Raw genomic sequence first — 22,735 nt, 5'->3', positions numbered from 1 at the left:
ACATCAAGCTGGGGGAATACACTTGAGGGTGGGGCTGCTATTTGGAGGAACCAAGATAAGCTGGAGGAGTGGGACAACAGAAACCTTGTGAAGTTGAACAAGGACAAATACAAATACTGTACCTGTAGAGAAAGAGCCCTGTGCAATGATGTAAGAAGGGGACTGACCAGCTGGGGAGTAGGTTTGCAGAAGTGCCCCTGGGGGAGATCTCTGTAGATGCCCAGCTGCACATTATGTGCCTTGGCAGTAAAAGTGGCCAACAGCATCCTGGGCTGTGTTACCAGAAGCATGGCAGTAGATCAAGGGAAGTAACTGTCCCCTTGTGCTCAGGACATGTCAGACTGTGTCAAGATACTGTCTTCAGTCTGCCCCACCATCAACACAAGACACCGGCAAAAGGGAGTGAGTACAGCAGAAAGTCACTGGGGTGTTGGGGCTGGAGAACCTGCTCAGAGAGCAGAAGCTGAAGGACAGGGCTTGTTCATTCTGAAGAGACAGTTTTTCTGGGGGGACACAGTATCAGCCATTCCATACCAATGAGGAGCTTATCAACAAGAAGAAGGCAGGCTCTTCACAGTGATACATGGCAGGAGAGTGAGGGGATATGGGCATTATTTGAAAAAAGGAGAAGCTAATAATAGATATAAAGAAAATCTTTTTCTTCATTTAACTATAAAGATGTGTAAATCTAAGGTGTTTTGTGACTTACTTAAAAGTCCTTCCATTTTAGAATGGGAAGGAGTATGTAGCCTGCTCACTAAATAAAGCTGTGTGGACAAGAACAGTATGACAAAGAAAGCAGAAAAATTCAGAACAGATGAAGGGTGCAGATTGTGTTTTGACTAATACAGTGCTGATGAGACCAAGACTAAATGGTCTTTCTTGCCTTTGCTGAAAAGTTCCGAGGTGCTCCAGGGTGTAAGTTGATGAAGAATAAGGTCACTATGTCTACATTTACGAATATATTTAAGAAAACACTGTCACCACTGGCATATCTTACTTTAGGATAGCACCATCACTCCACATAGGCAGTGTGAGCTACCATCTAGTAGGTGATAGAACAGAGCAGTATTTCCAATTCCTAATCCTATCCTCCAGTTTAAGTTTCACAAAAAGAATATATGATAGATATGTCCTTTGTTCTTCTCCAGTACCAGTACCGTGATTATTGGAGGCGTAATGCAAAGTGAAGGAGAGGGATGTTCCTCTTGCTTCCTTCTTAGCATAGCTGAATGTTGGGCAAGTCTACACAGCAACGTGGACAAGATTTTTAACAGGTGTAAATCATCACTTCTTAGCAAAGATAACAAAACTTTCCCTAATTTATTAAACATCAGAACAGCTTTACTAGGTCAGAGATAAGATTTGTTAGTCCTTCATCATGCTTCTGACAAGGTATTTAAGAATATAAGGTACAATATTCTCACACTTTGTGAAGCACTGATTACTTCTTTGCGTTTAATGCAAAATTACACGAAGAGTTTTGTTTATTCATTGTATTATTCCTAGCATATACACATACATATCTAACAAATTGCATTATATTATATCCTTTTTTTATATATCCATTTACATGAATTACCTTGCTGTTTCTTAAATGCCAAAGCAGATACAGATGGAAGAGTTCAAATCTAACATTTTAAACAATGAAGATCAGCTGTTGGTGTCATCTATTAAGCCATTGGTTTCTATCAGTAAACAGATATTTATATCAGTGCCTAGTGTTTTTTTTTTATAGATTTAAAGTATCAGTCTACGATAGATGATGCCATAAATTCTGGTGTGACAGATCATCCAAAAAGAAAAGATCTGTGTATTTTCTTTTTGAGTAGGTATTATAAGTGCTCCAAGATGCTAATTTGTAAAATATTTTGTGATCCTTCAGGATGATAAGCAGTGTGCAAATCAGCATGAAGCAGATTTGTAGATGATATAAATCAGTGCCCTGCTATTAAAACAACTGGAGTATATTTTAATTTCATCAGCTCAAGATTTGGCCTCATGTATATTTTATGCTTTAATTGTAAAAGGCCAAGAAGTGGAATTACTGAGGAGGCATAATCATGTTTCTAGGAAACAACTTAATTTAATCTAATTTCATTTAGAAAGTGCCAAAACAATTACCCTGAGCACAATCTTGAAAGTGTCATACCTATCCAGGCAACCATGCTTTTAAATGTATCATCAGTTTATATATTTTACAGAACTGTATAGGAATAATAATGCAAGTAAAAATTTGGGTTGGGTTGTATTATACATAACTTTTCCTTCTGCTTTCCAATTGTGTGAGCTAACTTGGTTTTGTTTGCTTTGTAAGGTTTCCTTTCCATCTGTTCTCCAGACTGTCAAGATTGCTTTATCACAGCTATGCTATCCAAATAAATAGCTTGTATTTCTTCCCAGGACTTTTCAGTCTGAACTCTGCAAAATTAAATCATTGGGTTTTTTCTGTGGCTGACAATTCTTTTTCATATAGGCAATGGAACATGCTGTAAAATTGTTCTGGCAGATAAGGGCCTACCCACACCCTAGCATATGTCTGGTCCAGATAAGGCTGGAGGAGGAACATGGAGATAATGTCTAGTAAATGAACACAAGAGGAAGGTGTGTTCTGTCTCCGTTCACAGCCAAATAGAGTTGGAAGACTTTGTATCATTTGATTTGATTAATAGTTCTCATTATAACATGGCATTTTGGCATATTGCAAAATCTTTCATGCCTAATGTTTTGTTTTCATTCTTTATCCTCATGCATTTTTCTAATTGCTACCACTGAACCTGCCTGAAAAAGGTCACTGTTGTGCCTCATTGCTATGAATCAGACATCTGGGTTTGAATTTTGTTACTGAAAATATTATTAGAAGGTGATGAAAACCATAGTTGGATGTGATTTTTTCTTCCCTTGGTGGCATGTCTGTGCACAATTAATCTTTATTTTGTGTATTAAAAATATCCTCCATTTCAAACTACTCAGAGACGTGTTGTGGCCCTCATCTGAGTTTTATGATCTAAGCCTTTTTAATTTCCCCCATTTTACTTCTGTATAGTTATAACTTCAAGGCACATAATATCAAAAGGTAATAAAACAGCCATGCTTTTACACAAATGCTGATTTTCAACTACCATACTGAAGGCTATGGTCTTGTGCTTTTATAAATCCAAACCAATAACATTTTGAAAATATTTTCCTTAAAAATTGAATCATGTAGAAGTCTATTAAAATATCATCCAGCTCTATTTTTAGCCGTGACAGGAGCTGGACTGTAACTGATGCTCATGCATACAGTTTCCAGTTTGCACAAATTCATGCGTTAATTACAGAAAATCTGTTATACATTCTGATTGCTTCTTTACTTTCTTTGCTCATCTAATTAGATAGACAAATGGTTTCATACTTTGAAAAATCAGCCCAGAGGAATATTTGTTTGAGTTAGCAAACAAACAATGTTTGCACAGAGCTTCTGGGTTGTGCACCTGCATGTGTGTGTCTGTGTTGAAGTTGTTGCTAAGGTACAGGATGCTAATAATTAAACAATCACTCCCTGCTTTTAGAGATGGAATTCTATTTACTTTTGTAAGAGAAAACATACCTGGAAAATTAGTTTTCACCCATGTGTAAAGGCAGAACCAGTAATACCATCAACTGCCTGATACACCTTGAATTCTTCAGTTTTTCTCTGCTTTTTTCTTCTTTTCTCTAATTTTTATTTTTTTAACTTTAATTTGTAACTTCTTTAAGGGGTTATTGACATTTGTTTGGGAAGACAAGTCTAATCATTGCTTAGGTGCTAAAATAGTTCCATGAAAGCTGTTTCTACTCTAATGGCTGTCGTGGAGATCCTCCCTTTAGTCGTAAAAAGATTAGATTTTATGAACTTTCCTGTGACCAGAGCAACAGGAACAGAGTGGCATACTCTTTGTTATCTTCACAATGAAGAAAAACAACCAAACTATAACTGCTCAGGTTATGGTCAACCTATTCCAGCAAAATAAGTTATTTTGTGACAGCAGGGTCATGTTTCTAGTCTTTGTGCTGTTTTGCTACTGTGACACAACAAAATATACAAGGAGATTTGATTTCATAGTTGGCTGAGATACACTGAGAGGATACACAAGGTCAGAGTAAGTTAATTGAACACAAAGTACCTAATGGTCAAGCTAAGGAAAATAAAAATTTGTTTTTTTAAATTGTTTTGCAGTGATGCTTGCCAGGTCACCAGTGACAGAAATTTTTGTATATACATATGCATATATATACACACATATATATATGTTGTGCATATTATTATATATTTATGTGTAATAAATATAATAGTCATTATATAATAGATATATAATTAATATGCACCAATGAAACCATTTTGACATCTGGAAAGATCTTAAAAGACAAATAAAATGACCTATTTAAGGTAACAAAATATGTTAATTGCCAAAGAATCTTTTGGCCACTCAGTATTATTAATAATTTTATTAATGTTTTTCTCAAAGTCCAGAATTCTCTCAAAAGCAACTCTGGTTTTTCACTCTTGAAAACTTCCTCAAAGATTCTAAATGTGTTTTTTCAGCCATATAAGTCACTGGATCACAAATACATCTTTGTTTGTTTATCAAAGTTTAAAACAAATTTAGTTGCATGATCTATCTTGTTAAAGTTTAGCATTAGACTTCCTAGGTTTTGGAGGTTTGGGGGCTGTTTTTTTGCTTAGCATCTGAAGGCTTTAGTTCAGATTAGATAGGAGTGTAGGATTACAGCCTTGGGAGATCAGTAAAAAGACTTGCAATTAATTAACAGTCTTCTAGCTTTGAAGCATCCTAAAAAGGACTGGATCTGAAATGTGTAAAATTCCCTTTGAAGAGATGTTTTCCTGAATATATTTTCCATAAAAATCAATGCTTAAAGTTAAAAAATATGCCCTCTCTAATTCAAAGCCCAGTGATTTGCTTTTTGATGGTTAACTGGTCCTGTGTCTTCTAAGGAAGAGAACGTTAGTTCATTAATCTGAAAATCTAAAATTGAAAGATGAATGTGTGGTTTAACAAAATAGTCTGAGAGATGTAAATTAAGACTTAAAGATATTTTTTAAATCAAGCAATATTTGTTTTTCAGAAAGAACAGAACACTTGAAGTTCAAAAAGTAACTAATTCGTTTTGACTGCCAGGAATGGAATTTTGTAATTTCAGCTAAAATATTTCTTCTAGTAATGTTTTTACAGCATAATAACAATGAAATACAATTTTCTAATTAAATACAGACAGATGAAGTTAAATCATGTAGCCCATGATTTTTTCCAGCAAAAACATGTGCAAACACACACACCCTCTTCTGTGGCTGCCTCTTAGCAAACATGCTGCTACCTAAAATACATCAGTCATATATTTCACTCTAAACACTGAAAATAGTCTTCTCAAAGTGTCTAAGAATAAAATTCTGCAAATATTACATATAAAGTATAATAAATATATTTCAACATAGATATAGATGGGAAATAATTGGGGAATAATATGTACAAACACCTTAGAATTGCAAATCAGAACCAGTATGTCAGCTATGATTTTTAAAGTTATCTGGCATGGGTATCCATACAATTGCCTCCTATCAATTGTCTTGTCTGCCTGTTTATATGACAAACCACCTCTCTGCCATTCTGTTACAATTAAGCTGTCGGAAGCAGAAATACCATCCTGGACTGAGCCAGGAGAGAACCAATTTTCATTCTAGGATCTTCTAAGCAGCAGCACTTGCTGCAGTTAACAACATGTTTTTCAGTCAGTGTCTGCTTCTAGGACTGATCACTCTCAACATTTATAGCTACAGCTAGAGAGTGGTCTGGCATTTGTCACTGCTTGGTTCTGCAAAATGTCCTATGCTCCAGAAAGAGAAAGGGAGTAAAAGGGTCAGACTTGCAGTCCCTCTGTGGTGCGGAGCAGACAGGTGACTAAAGAAAGGTCAAAGGTGACCAAAATTGGCCAAAGTATTCCATCCCATACGTGTCATACTTGGTATAAATTTGAAGGATCACAAGGGTCAAGCTGCTTTGTCCATGGCTGGCATCCTGGGAGGATTCCCCTCATTCATCTGCCTTTGATCCCAATCCCTTCTCTCCTGAATCTGTGTTCCTGCACCCACCTCCCGACTGCTGCTGACTCTAGCAGCTCAGCCTGGGATTTTCCAGCCCTACTCTGCAGCCTTGGTGGTGATGTGAGCATTATTGGAGGGCAGCATGATAGTGCTTTTATATATTTTTGTATATATTTCATAGTTTTTCTTTTCATCACTACTGTTCCATTAAAGCTGTGTAGTTTAGTTTCCAACCCATAACCCCTCTCTCCATTATTCTCTTTCCCAGTAAGGGAGTGAGAGGAGTTAATAGAGAGCATCTGTCAGCCCAGTGTTAAACTGCAACAGATACCAGTATAGAATTTCATGAGAAAACTGAGTTTGTAGAGTTACTCCCATACATAATGAAATTTATTGATATGTTCAAAAGGCCATATGTTGACTGTGTGAGTTAAAAGTGAGTTACTGTGTGTTTGTCTGTGTCTCTGTGTATGTGTGTGTGTTTTATACTAGGAATAGTTGTTTACTGGTTTTGCTGCACCTAATAGCTCCCAGCTGTGAGCCTCAGACCTGTAAAATATTAATGAGTCTTTTCATAGCATTTGCTCAGAAGTCCTCTGATAAATGTGCAGAGCAATCACATGAATTCCTAAGGCCTAAGGATGGACTAAAGTTAAAGTGCTTTTACAGGTGCACATGTTCACTATATACAATGATGTGCTTATCTTTTTAAAGACTGTATTTATCAACTTTTGTAAAGGACATTTAGACCCATCCTTAAAATGGTGAATTTGATTTCCCTATCAAGTCATGAAAAAGAAACTTAGAAGTGTTAAATTTAAAATTTGCACTGAAATAAGGTAATTAAATTAAAATATTAATGCATTTTGTTCCAATTACACTGAAAAATAAGTCTCCTCAACAAAAATTATCTTAGAATTTCCCATAGCACCGTTCCAAAGTGGCAATATAGCTATTTAAAACAGCATCATTTCTGTATATCCATTTGTTTTAGAAACCAGCCAAGCAGCAATATGTTTAGTTAATTACTTATCACCTAGACAAAGTTTATTTTTAAAGGAATACTAAATACCATGATGGTACATTTTGAAGTAGAAATTCAGTCATATGCTCACACATGTAATTAGCTTGGTATTAGTTTAGTATTGGTTTATTTTTATTATATGTGTCTCTCTACCTTTTTTGTGTCTTTACCTTTTTCCATTTTTAATTTGAAGGAGGCAGAGACAACTGTTCACTTCACATGTCAAAAAAAAAAAAAAAAAAAAAAAAAAGGTTTAAAAATGTTTACATGCTTTTGCATTACAGTTGCATTACTTTACAGTCCCAGGTGTAAAGTCTTACGAGAAGCTGACTTTCTTGATAAAGCTACTTAGGGCTTCAAATTATTAAAAAAAAAAAAAATGTGCAGAGGAACTTACTAGCAAATTTCATACTATCATCTGAGTATTCACAACCCTTGCTGAAGATACTTGAGCAGGCTTGCACAGCGTTTCATAGTGGATCTTTGGACTGGCAAAGTTGCACAATAAACAAATACCAAATATTCGTATGGTTGTAATTTACAGAGTTATTGCTGTCATAGGGTTGGGTTACATATTCCCTAAATCTCTTATCTATTCTTAAAATATAAAGGCTAAATATCACCACGTAGGTAAAGCAAAAATACAGACTCTGAAATGGGTTTATATGACAGAACTGAACTTTACCTCAGACTTGGATATAAATATCATCAAGAGGTAAACTATGTTCACCTTATGCATATAGAACTCCTACCTCTACTCCCAGTTGTACCATACCAAAATAAATTTCTCCTGTTTCACAGTATGGTAGATAACCAGGAAAAGATCTGCTTTGCAAAAGAAAAGATCTGGGCTGCAAAGGGTGTTGTTGATCATCAGTGCTAAAAACTCAAATTCTGTCATACCATTTATCATACACTAGCCCTCATCCCTCATCCTTGGCTTGCAGCCCACACTTAAACCATTCACTAAAACCTCCGTATACTGATAGCACATCTCCTGTGGTCATCCAGTCATTGAACCCCCACCCAGATTTTGCTGCACTGAGTCACAAGATGGAGATCTAGAGGAAGTATACAGTCTCCCCAAAACTGATCTGTACCCATTGTCTGGCATGGACCCAGCCCCACCACTATATGTGTGGTTGAACTTCTCACATGCTCCAGCAACACAAACTGCTCTGTTATATAGCAGTCACTTCATCTCAATGCATTAGATATCCCAGTGAACACTAATTACATTGCTGTAGCTGTAAGAAGTCCTCATATATTTCCTTTTAATTCCTCACCATTTTTTTTTTTTTTTTTTTTGGGTTGCTCTTTCCCACCTGTACTGCCAGTAAATTAGGATGCCACATTTTGTTATAGGCTTGCAGTGGTGGAACAAGCTGTTTCCTTATGTGGAAACTTTCCTTCAGGTTTCCAACCATGACAGTTCTGTGATTCTGTGAATTTCTGCTGAACCCCTGAAGTCATGAGTCTACTGTGTCCTTCCTTACCTTTGTATTGTGCTATACAGGATCCATGTAAGTGTCTGAACACCAGGCATATTCCAAAAGAAAAGAGAATATTTGTTATGAAGAAAAGGGAGGAACAAAACATCTGGATTTAACTAAATCTAGCAGGAACTTCTTTCTCCAGAAATTCTTCCTTCTAAAACAAACTCAGGGGTGACTTAGCAAACGCTAATAGTGCTGTGAGGAAAAACTTTAATCTAAAAAGATACAGTTTTTCTAAGAGATTATATGGTGAGCTTCTATAACTGGTAAGTCTAATAACTCTGTAGATTTGACTTCTTAATTTAATAAATTGAAAGGTAGTTATTTAGCCAGTACAATGGAAATGGGAAAATCAGCCTTTGCACTCCCAAATCAAAGTGTGAATCATCTCATGAAATTTTCTTCAAAAAAGAAATTTGTTTCTCTTGTATGGGAACTATTTTTTAAAAAGCAAGATACCATGAAAAATTGGTAATGCATAAGATTAGCTTGTGACACTATTTTTTAAGCTTTTGTTTTAATTCTTATTGTTCTATACATAAGGGACATTAGTGATCTGCTTGTCTCCAGCTGAAATAATTGGTGATCATAATTTTTTCATCTTTGTAATTTTTAAAAAGAGAGAAAATATGTTAGGTTTAATGATGTTTTACAAAGACCAGTTGTAGGCTTTCTCCATTCTTATAATTTTTATTGTATCCAATTTATTATATTTTATTATGTATTTATTATATTTTATTATATTTATTTGATGTAAAAATATCAATTAAAAATAAATATTGAAGGAAAATAATAGTGTCTGTTAAATATAGATTTATGTCAATGGACAGGGATTGCTGCTGGAGCTCAATGGTCTCTGCCTGTCACCATATATATGTGATTCCAAAAGGTCAGCTGCTGTAATTTTTCAACTAAATTGCATGCATGTTTTAGGTATACGATAAAAAATCCACATTTGATATGAATTTCTAGCAATTTAATTTAATTAATCTTCCACCCATAGTCAGAAGTTATTGGTGACATCTTCTACTAACATCAGATGAGTTGCTATATTTATTTCTTTCCAGTGAATTACTAATTGTTTCATCTCTGTTTAAAGTTTTCTTTTTCTTTTGATCACAGGCAATGGACTGGGAATCAGAGTTGTAGGTGGGAAAGAAATTCCAGGAACTGGAGGGGAAATTGGAGCTTACATTGCCAAGATCTTGCCAGGTGGCAATGCAGAGCAGACGGGAAAGCTGATAGAAGGTAAGATAAATGTATTGTCAAGAAAATGAAACCATGGGAGAGTTGGAAATTCAGTAGAATTATTTATAATACACATTATTGTGTATTACTGTTTGGCATGACAAGTTTAATCTTGTGCAAGGAGTGAGGGGCATGAGAGAGCCACTGAACGTACATGAGTGTTAAAGCAGAAAAGGGCTGATAGAGGTCATTTTGTGACTTCTGCAGCCAGAGAGAATCCCCACAATGAGCAGGATTATGGCATTTTATCTACATGCTTTCTGTGCTGGGGGTAAGACTAGAGTCCAGCCATGATGATATATCCAACACATACCATGGACACCATGGACAGGCTGGTTTGAAGATCTGTGATCTGTCTTGATCATCTAAGTCTCTATGTTGGGGATTAGTTACCTTTCTTAGCTGCACAGATAAAATGGATCACAGATCCAGTGCTCTCTGCTACACGCAATAACTTGTTTTGAATTCCCTAAACTCAGACTTTACTGAATTTCTTTCGGTTTAAACTAAAAACTTTAGGTTTTCAGTGGAAAATAGCATCTACAGGACAATTAATTTCATCTACTACAGACCTCTATTTCAAGAACTGGGAGTGTCTTCCTCATCTTATTGACTTTAAGTAGACTGCATTAGACTACACATCTTTAGGCAACTATAGATAGATTAATAATTACATTTCCTTGAACTATTACAAAGGTGATAACTCTGTCTGATAACAATTTGTTTTTGTTCATAATCACATAAATGGTTCTTTACCTGTATAGCTGCTTTTTTGGTTCTTTATCTGTATAGCTGCTTTTTATTTCCTTTTTCATTTTAATATCTCTGTGAACCTGAAATATCAGTTTATTCATGGACAAAAATGTAATAAATTTCTTTCTAGTTCATTCAACCAGTTGTTCTTATTTCTCCAGCAAAATGAGGTATCCAGAAAAAAAAATAACAAGAGAAAGAAGCAGGAAGAGTGATTCTCCCAGGTGGAATGCAGTTCACAAAAATTTTATGAATAGTAAATATGCAACAAAAATCATGATTGAATTAAAAGTACTTTTTTAGATAGAAAAGCTGAGTAACTTGATTATGTAACATATTCACAAGGAATATTTAAAATATGTTCTTGGTTTTACAAAGGCAGTGTCACCTGTATTCATGCTCTCTGCTCCTTTATTCATGCTTTATTGTTTCTTTTCCAATATTTTAAAGACATACACAGAAGAGGTGCACATATAACAATGTCAGTGTCAGTTTAAAGCTCAAGTGAAGAAATGATCAACAGAAATATCTTCCTTTCTTCCATATAGAGTTGATTCTGCCATTCATATTATGTGGGTACAATCTCTATGGTAGAATAATGTTACTTCTTGCACACAAATGGTGAAAGAATTTACCTCAACTTATTGTATTTTTAAACGAGTGTTTGTTTTGGCTCCTTCCATCCAAAGGGTAGGTCTTCCATACCTGTGCTAGATCATTCATGCATTCTTTTAGTACCAAGCAGGTAAAGAGGAGATTGTGGTTATTCAATAGTTTCCTGTGAGTGGACATTGCAAGAAAGAGGATGAACGGTTACTTCTTGGAATTATTTCTAGTCTTCTGGTTTCTCTCGTCAGTAACTTTTCCAGGAGCTGAAGACTGAAGAAAATTTTCACTCTCCATGTAGCTGTATTTTAACAGTGCTCAAGAGTATCTGGGACTTAAAATAACTACAGTTCAGACAATTTGCTTTTCTGTCTGTTCACAGAGTTTATTTTGAAGTTATATCTGCATTTAGTAGAAAGATGAACAGGACAGTAAAATATTTATTCCTCTGTTTCTTTCTCCCATCACATGATCAGTCATTGTTTTGGTCTGACCTTTATGAAATTATCCTAGACCTGGGCATGTTGGCATAAATCAAATCCATCAAAACCACTATAATTAATCTGTAGAACTTGTCCACACAATGTCCCAGAATATGTTGTACTATGGACACAATACTTCGTCAGAGACAAAAAATGCTTTCTGCAGAATGTACCATTACTATAGCACACAAGAAAAACATTTTCCCTTACTGTAATTTACCTTTTAAATCTTGCCATTAAATCTAGTTTACTTTTTATGTCATTTTGGATGGCTGTCATAAATCAACAAAGAATATTTGGCTACTTCACTATTAGTTTTGCTTCACTATTTTAGTGGAAACATGACTGATGTACGTTTAATATCTACATTTCATAAGAGATGAAATTTGTCAAGGTCTTCAATAATACTTATCCTGATCTGTGTAAATCCAGACAAATTGTTTATGTTGCCAATATCACTGATACTGTTGTGTCTGAAAACAGAAACCAGCCTTAATTTCTTTTTTGAGTAATTATGTCTTTTACGTCACATAGAGAAAACTGTATATGTCATTATCTGAAAATGACAATTACAAAATAATAATTTTTATTGTAATAATGAGTCACTTATTCAAGTTAGAATGTATACCTATTCATCAAGTAAACATATCCTGATGTCATCACAAGTTAATATCTTGACTCATTAACCTTTCTAAAAACATGATTCACTGCAAAAACTCCCATCAATCTAATGAATCTCTCTAATTTTAAAAACAGAGCAGCTCTGAAAATTTTATCAATAATATAAGGAACAAGGATAGATTTTCCATGCTTATGAAGGATGGCAAAGTCCTACCTGCTGCCTGCATGACTGGATCTATGAAGAAATGACACAGTTAGAATTACAAATAGCATCCCTTTCCTTGGAGAATAGCAATCCATAAAGTTTAAATACCTTTGGTGGAGTTTTAGTGCTGAGAAGTATATTTATGGTTCTGACTGGCAAATATCAGTCTTCTTGGTTCTCTCACCTTGAATTGCTTTCGGATGTCAAAAATATCTCTGATTCATCTCTCACTGGCATTACAAGAACTGGAGGTGGAAGACTCATTCCACTGAGCTCATAAAGTGCAGAGACTGTACCAGTTTGATAGATGTGTCTGTGCTCCCTCTCATGTTGACAGAGACAGTTCAGTTATATTCCACCTGGTAAATCTACCGGGTGAATGACATTTTATACTTCCAGTATTATTCAGAAACAGATGAACCGAGAGTAAAGAGCAGAAATTAAATATTAATGTGTTAAAAAAACTGTTAGAAATTTGCTGGATGTCCTTAGCATTCAGGTTTTCTTATTGGACAATTTTCAAGAGGCTGACTGGAGAGTCTGGGAACTGGTGAACCATGGGTGTCTTTGTTCCAAGTTTTCAGTCAGGCAAGCAGATTGTGTTTCAGTGCTTAAACCAGCTGACATTTACCAAGATGAAGAGACTCCCTGACTTTCCAGTCTCCTGGCAAGTCTGGGAAACCTGCACAGCCTAAAAGCTAATGGTGAACTTGATTTGTGGTGAGCTCACTGCCCTCATGGTCAATCCACTCAACACCACGCTTTATGGTCGTGCATGTTTATTTTAATATGTGTGCCTCATTCAAATAGTATCTTCCCAAACTTAAAAATACAAAAATCATATATACTGAAGACAAAACCTCTTATTATTAAAAATACTGAAGTAGCACCACCACTGCAAGTTTCTATTTTATAGCAAATGTAACAATGTAACATTTCTGGCATAACATAAAGGAATGCCACCTACCTTATGAGTCACAGGGAGTCACTGCAGAATTTTTGGTATATAAACAGTCCATGCTAGCAAAGAGAATGCTCTTCAATTCAGTAGAATCTTACATTTTACAATTTAATAAAAATATTTACCATACAGGGATATTTTAAGCTTCCCCATCCTCACACTTGTGCAGTAGTAGTATAAGAAAAACTACCAGATGTATGCACAGGCAATGAAAGATAATGGAACCCTGTTAAAGCTGTTAAGTAGGTAAGAGAAGAGAAAACGCATTTTTATTTGAGATGTCTAAGTAGTTAATGGTGCTGCGTCACTCAGTCCAATCCTTAGGCACTTGTTTTGATCTAAATTAGTAACTACTCCCCTTAGGATGCAGGAAACATTGCTTTTCAGAATAGCGTGAAGTTCTTCTAAGAAAATGAGTCCAACTGTCATTGCCAGTACACGTAGTTAATAAAAAACAAAGTTATGATAAAGTTATAAGGAGGTGTATGTGATGGTAAAAAGGGAAGACACTATGTTAGGCAGAAATCTACAGATAATTGACTCAGATGACCACTCAAACATGTGACTGAAATATGGGCAGGTTTAGGAAATGTGGGATCCCTATGTAGCACCTTTGGGTGTAGAGAGCTGGAAGAAAACCAACAGATTCATGGTGTGTGAGCAATCTCTCATGCACAGTGCAGTCTGCATTAAGTCGAGGAAAATACCTTGAGTATTTATAGTACCTACGTTTCCTCTGAGGGGAATGAAAATAAGGCTAATGAACAGACTAGAGAGGAGCTGGTCAATATGGGGAGATGATTAATTGCACTTTGGCTGACTAGTATAAGTAAGATGAATCTGGGCATAAGCAATGTTGGTTAGAGGCTGTTGGAATGTTAGCATCACTGTTTAATCTGAGAAGTATTTCCTGGGTTCTTCACAGTAACATCTTTCAACAAAAGCAGATTTCTTACTCGTCCAGGTGAACATGCCAACTTTCAGAAACTGTTTTACCTCAGCTGTTCCTCAAGGATGATCATGTCTTTTCAGATCATAAGTTTTCAATTATAATTTTCAAGTTTAAAGTCCTTAAAGCATATATTTACTGACACTGGAAATTTGTGATGTCTTTCAAGTCCTCTGAGAAAAACAGTGGAACGTGCAACGGATAATTGACTAGCCCATGACAGGATTATAAAGAAAATTTTAAGCATAATTCCTCTACAGCTTGTTTGAAACACTTTGGAGCTAGTTTGGATAGAACCAAGTGCTGAATGAGAAGACCAGATCCAGGTTCAGAAGGTCTTTTGTATGAGTAATAGCTGTTCATCTTATCAAAACTATCTCTTATCATATCATAGACATGCTTTGGATGTTGCTGGGAAAATGGAATGTGGCTGGAATGGTCATGGGCACCTAAATAGTTGGAAAAGCAGAACAGAAGCAGTAAGTCACTGTCCTTCCCCCTACTCCTCTTGCTACACTTTCCTCTTAGCCTCGAGTTATAGATGGGCTCAAGTGTAACACAAACTGCTCTTTCTAAAATTAGAAACATTGATTGGGGCATTACAGTGAAAAGAGATTTTCCAGTCCCCATGATGGCAGGGCTAGTGAAGAGCCAGCATCCCTTCTTGTGTGCCTCTGATAATTACACTCTTGGCAGAAAGTAGATAGCATGATGAAGCTGGAACATGATGATAAGAAATTAAAAGGAACATAAGAAGGGAAGGAAAATTCTCAAAAAACTTTGGCTATGGTCTTAAGCGAACAAAAATACTTTTCCCATCCTGCACTTCCATTTTGCAGTTTGGCTGCTTTAATTTATTACCGCATCAGAGAAAACAAAGAAATAACTTTACCCTGTTCTCTGTGCATTCGTCTTAGTGATTTATTGTGCTGTCCATGCTTTTTCTGAGGGTTAGAAGAGAGAACAGCTTGCTCTCAACATATCCCTTGGGCTACAGGCTCAGGTTTATCTGTCCCAGCAGAAACTGACTTTATCAAAGGAAGTGTGCACAAAATAACAGGCAATGCCTGTTATAAAACAGCTCATTTGAAAGCTTTGCCCCAAAGCTCTTTAGAAATGACTTAATCTAAATCAACCCCTAAATGCCCCTATCAGCAGCAAATCTTCACTTGTGTAGTTGTGCTTCTCTCATCCATGTATTTTGTTCTGCCTTGTACTTCTTTCAGATAAGTAATAATAAATATATGTCATTCTTGCTAAGTGTGGCTGTGAGCATTGAGCATATAAGAAAAATATACTTCAAGATACTTAGAAATAAATAAAGAAAAAATCTATTCTAAAATGAAGTGGAAAAAGCTTGCCAACCAAGTGTATCACATACATGTTACAGTTAGCCCTGTAACTATTAGAATCAAGCAAGGAAGGAAGAAACTTTCTCATTCTAGTTTAGCCATCTCATATGCAGTCCTGCTAAAAATGGTCTCAGTCATGTTCTTGACATGGGCAGGAGGTGAGTTGAATTGAGAGTTCAGTTTGCCCATTTGATGCAATAGGAGAAGGAAATCAGAAACAGTGTAAGGAGTGAGAACTTTGTCAGCATCTGTGTGGAGCTGACAGAAGGGGGAAGAAAAACTTGCATTATGAGTGTTTGATATGGGTATCTGTGAGAGCTGGTTACTATGATGCTGTCCATAACTTTATTTACTAAATGTTTGAGGCAATTGAAGCACACTTTAAAAGTAATACTTTTCTCTTCTTCACAATGTAGGGCTTCTAGTTGATGGAGATTTAGTTTAATCTTCTGGGGGTAACATGATACTACTTGGACTTTGCAAGGATATTTCATTAGAAAACCTCTTGCATATCTAGAATATGTTTTATATGAGATAAAACAGGTAACATGAGTTTGTAATTTTTATACCTAACACTGTAATTGCTCTAGATTTAATTTTTCTGCAAAAAAATCAGCACTGAAAACAGGTATTAGCAATAACTTTGATCTAGGAAGGAACGGAACAGCTATACAGACAGAGATTTCAGGGTCTTTTTAGAGTAATCTAAAACAGAAGATAAGAGAAAATTTATAGGGCATTTATAAAACTCATAAAGCTATGAGAAAGAAGCATTATAATAGTTCATATTAGCACCAGTAAAGATCACACCTCTTGTGTAACACAAGTTATAGATTTTTCACTTCTGCATGTTTATGCACTGTGTAAAGTAGTATAGAATATACCTTCTTTATGATAAAGAACTTTGAAAATTGCTGAAAAGCTCTGTCATACAAGTTACACCAGGAAATTGTGTTCTTAATAACAAATAAAAAATTGCATAAATTTTCTCTCTGTTCAGTATTAAATATGTAGCTGTAATTTAAAGAGATAGGCAAAATAATCTGGATGCTTCAGTCAGAGGGAAGATGCAGACACAATCACTGGGCTTCCTGGGGGTAATGAGATGGAGAACAGTGACAAAGATCAGGGCAAAAGGGTTCATCAGATGGTTTATAACAGAAATTGTGGAGAATCACTGGTAAAAATGGCATTGGTGATATAACTATCTTTCAATAGCATTCCACTGGGATACTATTAGAAGGCTCTACTAGCTGTTGTAAAGTACTTACATGAAGCTATGCCATTAGTAATTATCAGACACTGCTTTTGACAGCTGTTGTTTTTCAGGACCTTGATGGATATTTCCTGTTAAGAACATCCAGGTACTTCTTGGAAAGAGTCCTCATAGCTTTCAGAGAACATGCCTGAATCTCTCTTTCTCTAAGCACAGCAGAAAAAGCACAGATCACAGGTGCTTTGATTTTCTACCTCTGTTGTTGGCACTTAGCCAAGAGGTCCCAGTCTTCCTCACTCTTCTTGGATAGCTCTTGCCCCTGTGAGTACTATTAAGGTTCATTTGCCTACATAAAAAAGCTTAATTACTTCTTCCATTAGTTTCAATGTAATCTGTCCATTCTTATATGAGACATGGCTGCAGGTCAGACACTGGCAACATTACAACATAAAAGTGTATTAAAATCAAGTTGATGCAGCTTTATAAGAAGATTCACTTGTGTTTCCTGGTCCTGTATTCCCAGTACACAATGGCAGAGGTGACAAGGGGGAGGCCATGACTTTTCTGATTTGGCCAACACTGGAGAGAAAAGTAGAGATTGTAGAGTCAGCTCATGAAGAGAGGTGAATCTCAGCTGTAGAGATGGTTTGAGTTGGTAGCCACAAGATGTTCAGGGATGCAGCTACAGCTTCAGTCAAACAGAGGCAGTCTGTCTGGGACTGTAAGAGATAGACTAGGAGATACATTCTCTAGATCATGTTACACCTGATACACAGGCAAATAACAAAAGCAGGGAGACACAGAAACTGTGCCTGGCCCTTTGCATAGCAACTACTGGCTGTGGGTGCTAAAAGGGAGTTGAATTTCAACTTGAAGCCTCAAAAATATGTGCTTGTATTGCTCTGTGTCCTGCCTTCTGTTTTCAAGGACAGGCTTCTGTGTAGGAAATTTACAAAGAAAACAGACAAATGTAAATTTTTTAGTACCTAAATGGAGACAAACTTATCTTAACTATGGAAGTAATAAAAGCACCCTCCTGTTCCCATTGACTGTATAGGAAACCTAGGTATTTCACTACAAACCTAAAATATAGATGCTAGGTGCCTTTCTTAGGCATGATGGAACACGTCTCATGAAACATAACCAAGAATATTTAGTTTGTTGTTTTTAAGGAATAATATATATATGTGCTCACATACATGGGCATTCCAAGAAGAAAAATCTTATTACAGTGTCTTTTTTTTTTTTTTTTATAACCACTGAACTGTTTTGTTTGGTAGTGAATTTCCAGCTAAAAATACCATTATTCCATTTCCTACTGTGCAGATTATTGTGGGTTGAAACTTGCAGACCACCAATCTGATACGGTTTTAGTGTGGAAAAATCCAGTGAAATTGAAGCAAGGATCATCTTATACAGGTGAAATTTGGCTGTGTCCTTATAGATAATTTCACCTGCTCTTTGGTTTCAGAAAGTGCATTTAAACATTTTGCATCTACCCATAGATATTTTAACCTGTTTACAAGATACACTTCCCAGAAGTAAAGAGGCATCCAAACAGCACATTATTCTAGCAATGAAACTCAGTATTCTAACCAAGTGACTTTCTTTAATCACTTGGTATTTTTAAGTATTTTCTGGATAGCTGTATGCACAGTTGAATCCTCTATAAGGAACAGTATTAATTATTAATCATTTACTGTAAAGAAAGAAGGACTGTGGAAAGTGGGTTGTAAAGAAGAACATTATCTGTGTTTTAGGTGGACTTGGATCATGGTAGTATGTAAGACTTGTACTCAAATTTGGAATTCTTGGTCACAGGGCTTTACTTTGGGGTTTTTAAAATGGACGTCATTCAGAGAAAGGCTGTATTTTCTATAAGGATCGGTTAATACAGAGAGGGGAAATTGAGAAAACTAAGATCTAAATTATTTAGATTAAATAAAACAATCTTTGGAGGTACTTTGGATAAAGGTAATAAATCTGTAACCACATTAGTCCAGAATTTTCCAAGGTTTTCTAAACAACTTCTGAAGTATCTGATATCAGCTGTTTTCAAAGGAGATGCTGAACTAGGCTGGACTTAGTTCTAACCTAATTTGATATGACAGTGATTTTTTTATTCAATTAAAAGGGTAAAGGAACATGAAGAACAAAAAATAATTTTCTGCAGTCAGTTTTGCAATATAGTAATACATATATAGTAATATATAAGTATTATATATACTTATTTATAAGTATATATATTAAGTATAGTAATATACATACCTTACAAAAGAGGAATGTTATGTAAATTAATATGGAACATGTTTTAGAAGCCATCTTAAAGAAATAAAAAAACCTATGCGCACTCTCAAAGAGGTACATAAAAACTTTTTCAAATTTCTTGAAGCATGTTCTGTTCCAAAACTTAATTAAATGATCCTTAAGGTATGGCTGAGAAAATCTCATATGGGAATCTTCAGGTTCTGTGAGATGAAAGGAGCAGATGATTATATTAATTTAATAGAAAGCAGAGGAAAATGTTAATTAAAAATTACTGCTTTTTATCCAGATTAATAATTTTTACTTCAGTTCATATTTGAGACTTACCCTATAAAATTAAATAGTTATAACTTCGTATTTCTGTATGAAATGGTTGAAAACCCTCAGCTTGTCATATACTTGTAATAATACAACTTAACATGTAACTGTAATTGAAGATATTGAATTACAAATTATCTGAGTTGTGAGTGACTAAAGTTGAAATGATTTCTCCAGGCAAATTTTGAGTATCTGATCTTACTTTTGTTCTCCATTATAACAAAACAAAATATTTTGCAAAAAAACCACAACTATTTAAAAGTTTATTAATATGGATCAAAGGATTTCATTTAAAACTTGTTGCAAGAAGATTGCAACAAGACTTTTCCAACTTTGAAAAGTTTGTAGTTTAAAAAAAAATTAAAAAATTTAAAAATTGTTGGCTCAACAAGAAGATATGCTGGTTATTACCTACACAGATCCTAAAATATTTGAGACAGGACTCATTGAAATCTGTATTATTTTTCACTGCATGTAATGGCAGTGCCTCAGGTTCAAAATGAATATTTGGTATCTCTCTAAACTCAGAAGCAAGCAGAATTCCATTAAGAACCTTGGGTTTTATGGTCCATTTGAAAACTTCTGAAATTACCTTATAGGTGCATTAATATGTTCTATGTAACTTTTCAAACTATTTTTTATAAGTACTTAAGTACTTATAATTTTCAGGAAAAATTAAATTAGTCTTGATTTGGATGGTTGTGGGGTTAGAATATTCACTGATTACAAAATTCAAGGCTTTGCAGACAATTACATTCAACTCACTAAGGCAGCAATCTTGTAGCAAATAACCATTTGCTTTGGATATTGGAGATCAGATTTCAAGAACAATACATGGTAGAATGAGTATTTTTAGGTCAAGATGTACTGACATTTCCTTTTCTTAGGTGTAACAGCAGAAACAAACTAGAATATAAAATGTAAAATACTTGGAGGCAAAGAGATTTCAGGCTGCTGATCTCGATGTCTTTTGAACAAGTCTTTTGAAAGGGCTCAGTGTGTGCAAGGTGGTTCACACCCCATTTGAAACATGCACATTTTAAGAATATTTCCAAGTTTACACATATATATGGTGTAGTTGATCTGACTGCTCTTCAGTAAAAATGTAGCGATTCAGAACCTACCAAGGGAAGAGGGAACCCTAATTCTCGACCTCTTGTAACACAGATGACATTCTGTGTTTCAGATACTTCTGGTTCTAAGGAGAGGTGTTTGAAAGGAGCTGCTTACTACTAAATTCAATTAAAAATAGGCAATTAGACCCAATATATTTTGAACTGGATCTTGCTTTCTATTTTGCTGTTTATCTGTCTCCGAAATTATAAACTCCCAGCTATTATTTAGTGTGATAGTTCAGGCACTTTTTGGGAAAGTTCTTTGTCTTGATTTATTGAAAAAGGTTTTTAAAACTGTAGTTTTCAGTTATAATTAGACACATCTTTGTTTATGTGTAATTTTTCAACTGCTGTTTTGAGGCCAAATACCCACTCACATATACTGGTTAGTTCAACCTGAGACATAAAGTTATAGTACCTAGACCCTTCATGGTACAGTCAAGTAACATCCTCTTTAAATCAATTGTGGTGGCATGTATGTGGGATCAATTAAATGCCTTAAGAGTAGGAAGTAGGAAAGAAAAATTAAATTGTTAAGGTATACTCATGGCCTTTTTAAAACATCTAGGAATAATGCAGTATGTAGAATTAAATTGCAGGCTTGATAAAATACATATATAATAAATAAAAATAGATAATAAGAATAAAATAGTTAAATGTTGAATTGCTCTTCATTGGATATCAACTTGCCTTTAACCAGTATGTTGCATTTCTCTTGGAAGGCTCCCTGTTGTGCTTAGTGTTTAATGTGTGGATATAGAAGAAAATCCTGCAGACGTCCTCAGGAAATACTATGAAGACCTATAGGATCCCCATTTAAAAACGTTAGTGCACAGTTTAGCATCCAGTATTGATTATACATGGCACACTATTAATTTCAACACTGAGCATTTTTAAATACTTTTCTCCATGATACTTAGCATAGAAGGACAGCTTGTTAATTTTGGAAGTCTAAACACTAACACAGTCTTCATTAAAAGTGTGATCATACCAATAGATTCAAAAACACTCAAATAATTTTGCTAAGGCCTAAATTCTTGCATATTTTCTGGTGTATTCTAGCTAAATTCCCTGCAATTTATTCTACTGTTTTCAGTTTACATGACAGATAGTACAAGTCACATGTTTCCTATTCTTTCCAAGACATGTCATAATGTTTTTACCTCCTCTAAATAAGCATCTTGCATGAAAAACAAATGAAACCTTGCCAGCTGACTTTTCTTAGCCAAATTATAGTTGATCTGAACTATATCCCCATTTGTACTGAACTTCACAGTTGCAGGCTGAGATTAACAATTCACCTGAAACAAAATTGTCACAGTTTAATAATATAATAATATAGCAAACACTTAAGACTGGACACAGGAGCAAGTATGGTAATGTTCACTCAATGAATAACTTAGATAAAACAGTGGGTTGTTATTTTCCATACTGGTTGTATCCATGGTTTTCTCAGAGACACAGCATCCCTTCATGATTTATAACTATAAAGAATGTTATAATGTCATCCCCAGTAAGTAGCAGGTAGTCCCCTGAATCTGATTATGGCAAAAATTTCCCCTGTGAAGTCTCTCTTTATGTTACTCAATTGTAAAATTTTGTGGGTTTTATCTCTTTTTCCTGTTGATATTGGTGAGGTCTTTTATTATTATTATTATTATTATTTTTAACATTCATTTTTACCATTCATTTTCCACATTCATTTTTTTAACATTCATATGTCTGTAGCATTCACATTTTGGCTACCATCTTCCACAGAACAGGTTACATGAAAAGTAGTTGCTCACTATTCTCTTCTTTGGGCATTATTAACATAGCAAATGGCAACAAGAGAGACTTACCACACATAGGACACACACTAAATGTTCATAATAGTAAATTGTCAGATATGTTAAAATAAATTAAACAAAATGGGCGGAAAACATTACTTGGTGTGCATCCACAGGACTAATTCTGAGGGCTTTATGCAGGCTAGCTAGGTGGACATCTTTTATCTATAGATTTAAATTTTATGTTGGACAAACACTGAAAATATAATGCACTCT

General features: G+C 35.1%; 1 protein-coding gene across 1 annotated transcript in view; it reads left to right on the top strand.

Moving 5' to 3' along the window:
- The window catches only part of PCLO (piccolo presynaptic cytomatrix protein), a 286,482-nt gene that overhangs the window by 178,627 nt on the left and 85,120 nt on the right, over positions 1-22,735 (top strand). The window contains exon 10 of the mRNA XM_071734051.1: positions 9,722-9,847. Coding sequence (XP_071590152.1) covers positions 9,722-9,847 — 126 coding nt within the window. The remainder of the gene's footprint in view (positions 1-9,721; positions 9,848-22,735) is intronic.

This window comes from Heliangelus exortis, chromosome 1 (assembly GCF_036169615.1).
Source record: "Heliangelus exortis chromosome 1, bHelExo1.hap1, whole genome shotgun sequence".
NCBI classification, from domain to species: Eukaryota; Metazoa; Chordata; class Aves; order Apodiformes; family Trochilidae; genus Heliangelus; species Heliangelus exortis.
The sequence above is the reverse complement of the archived record's forward strand: the minus strand, read 5'-3'. Positions and strand labels throughout refer to the sequence as shown.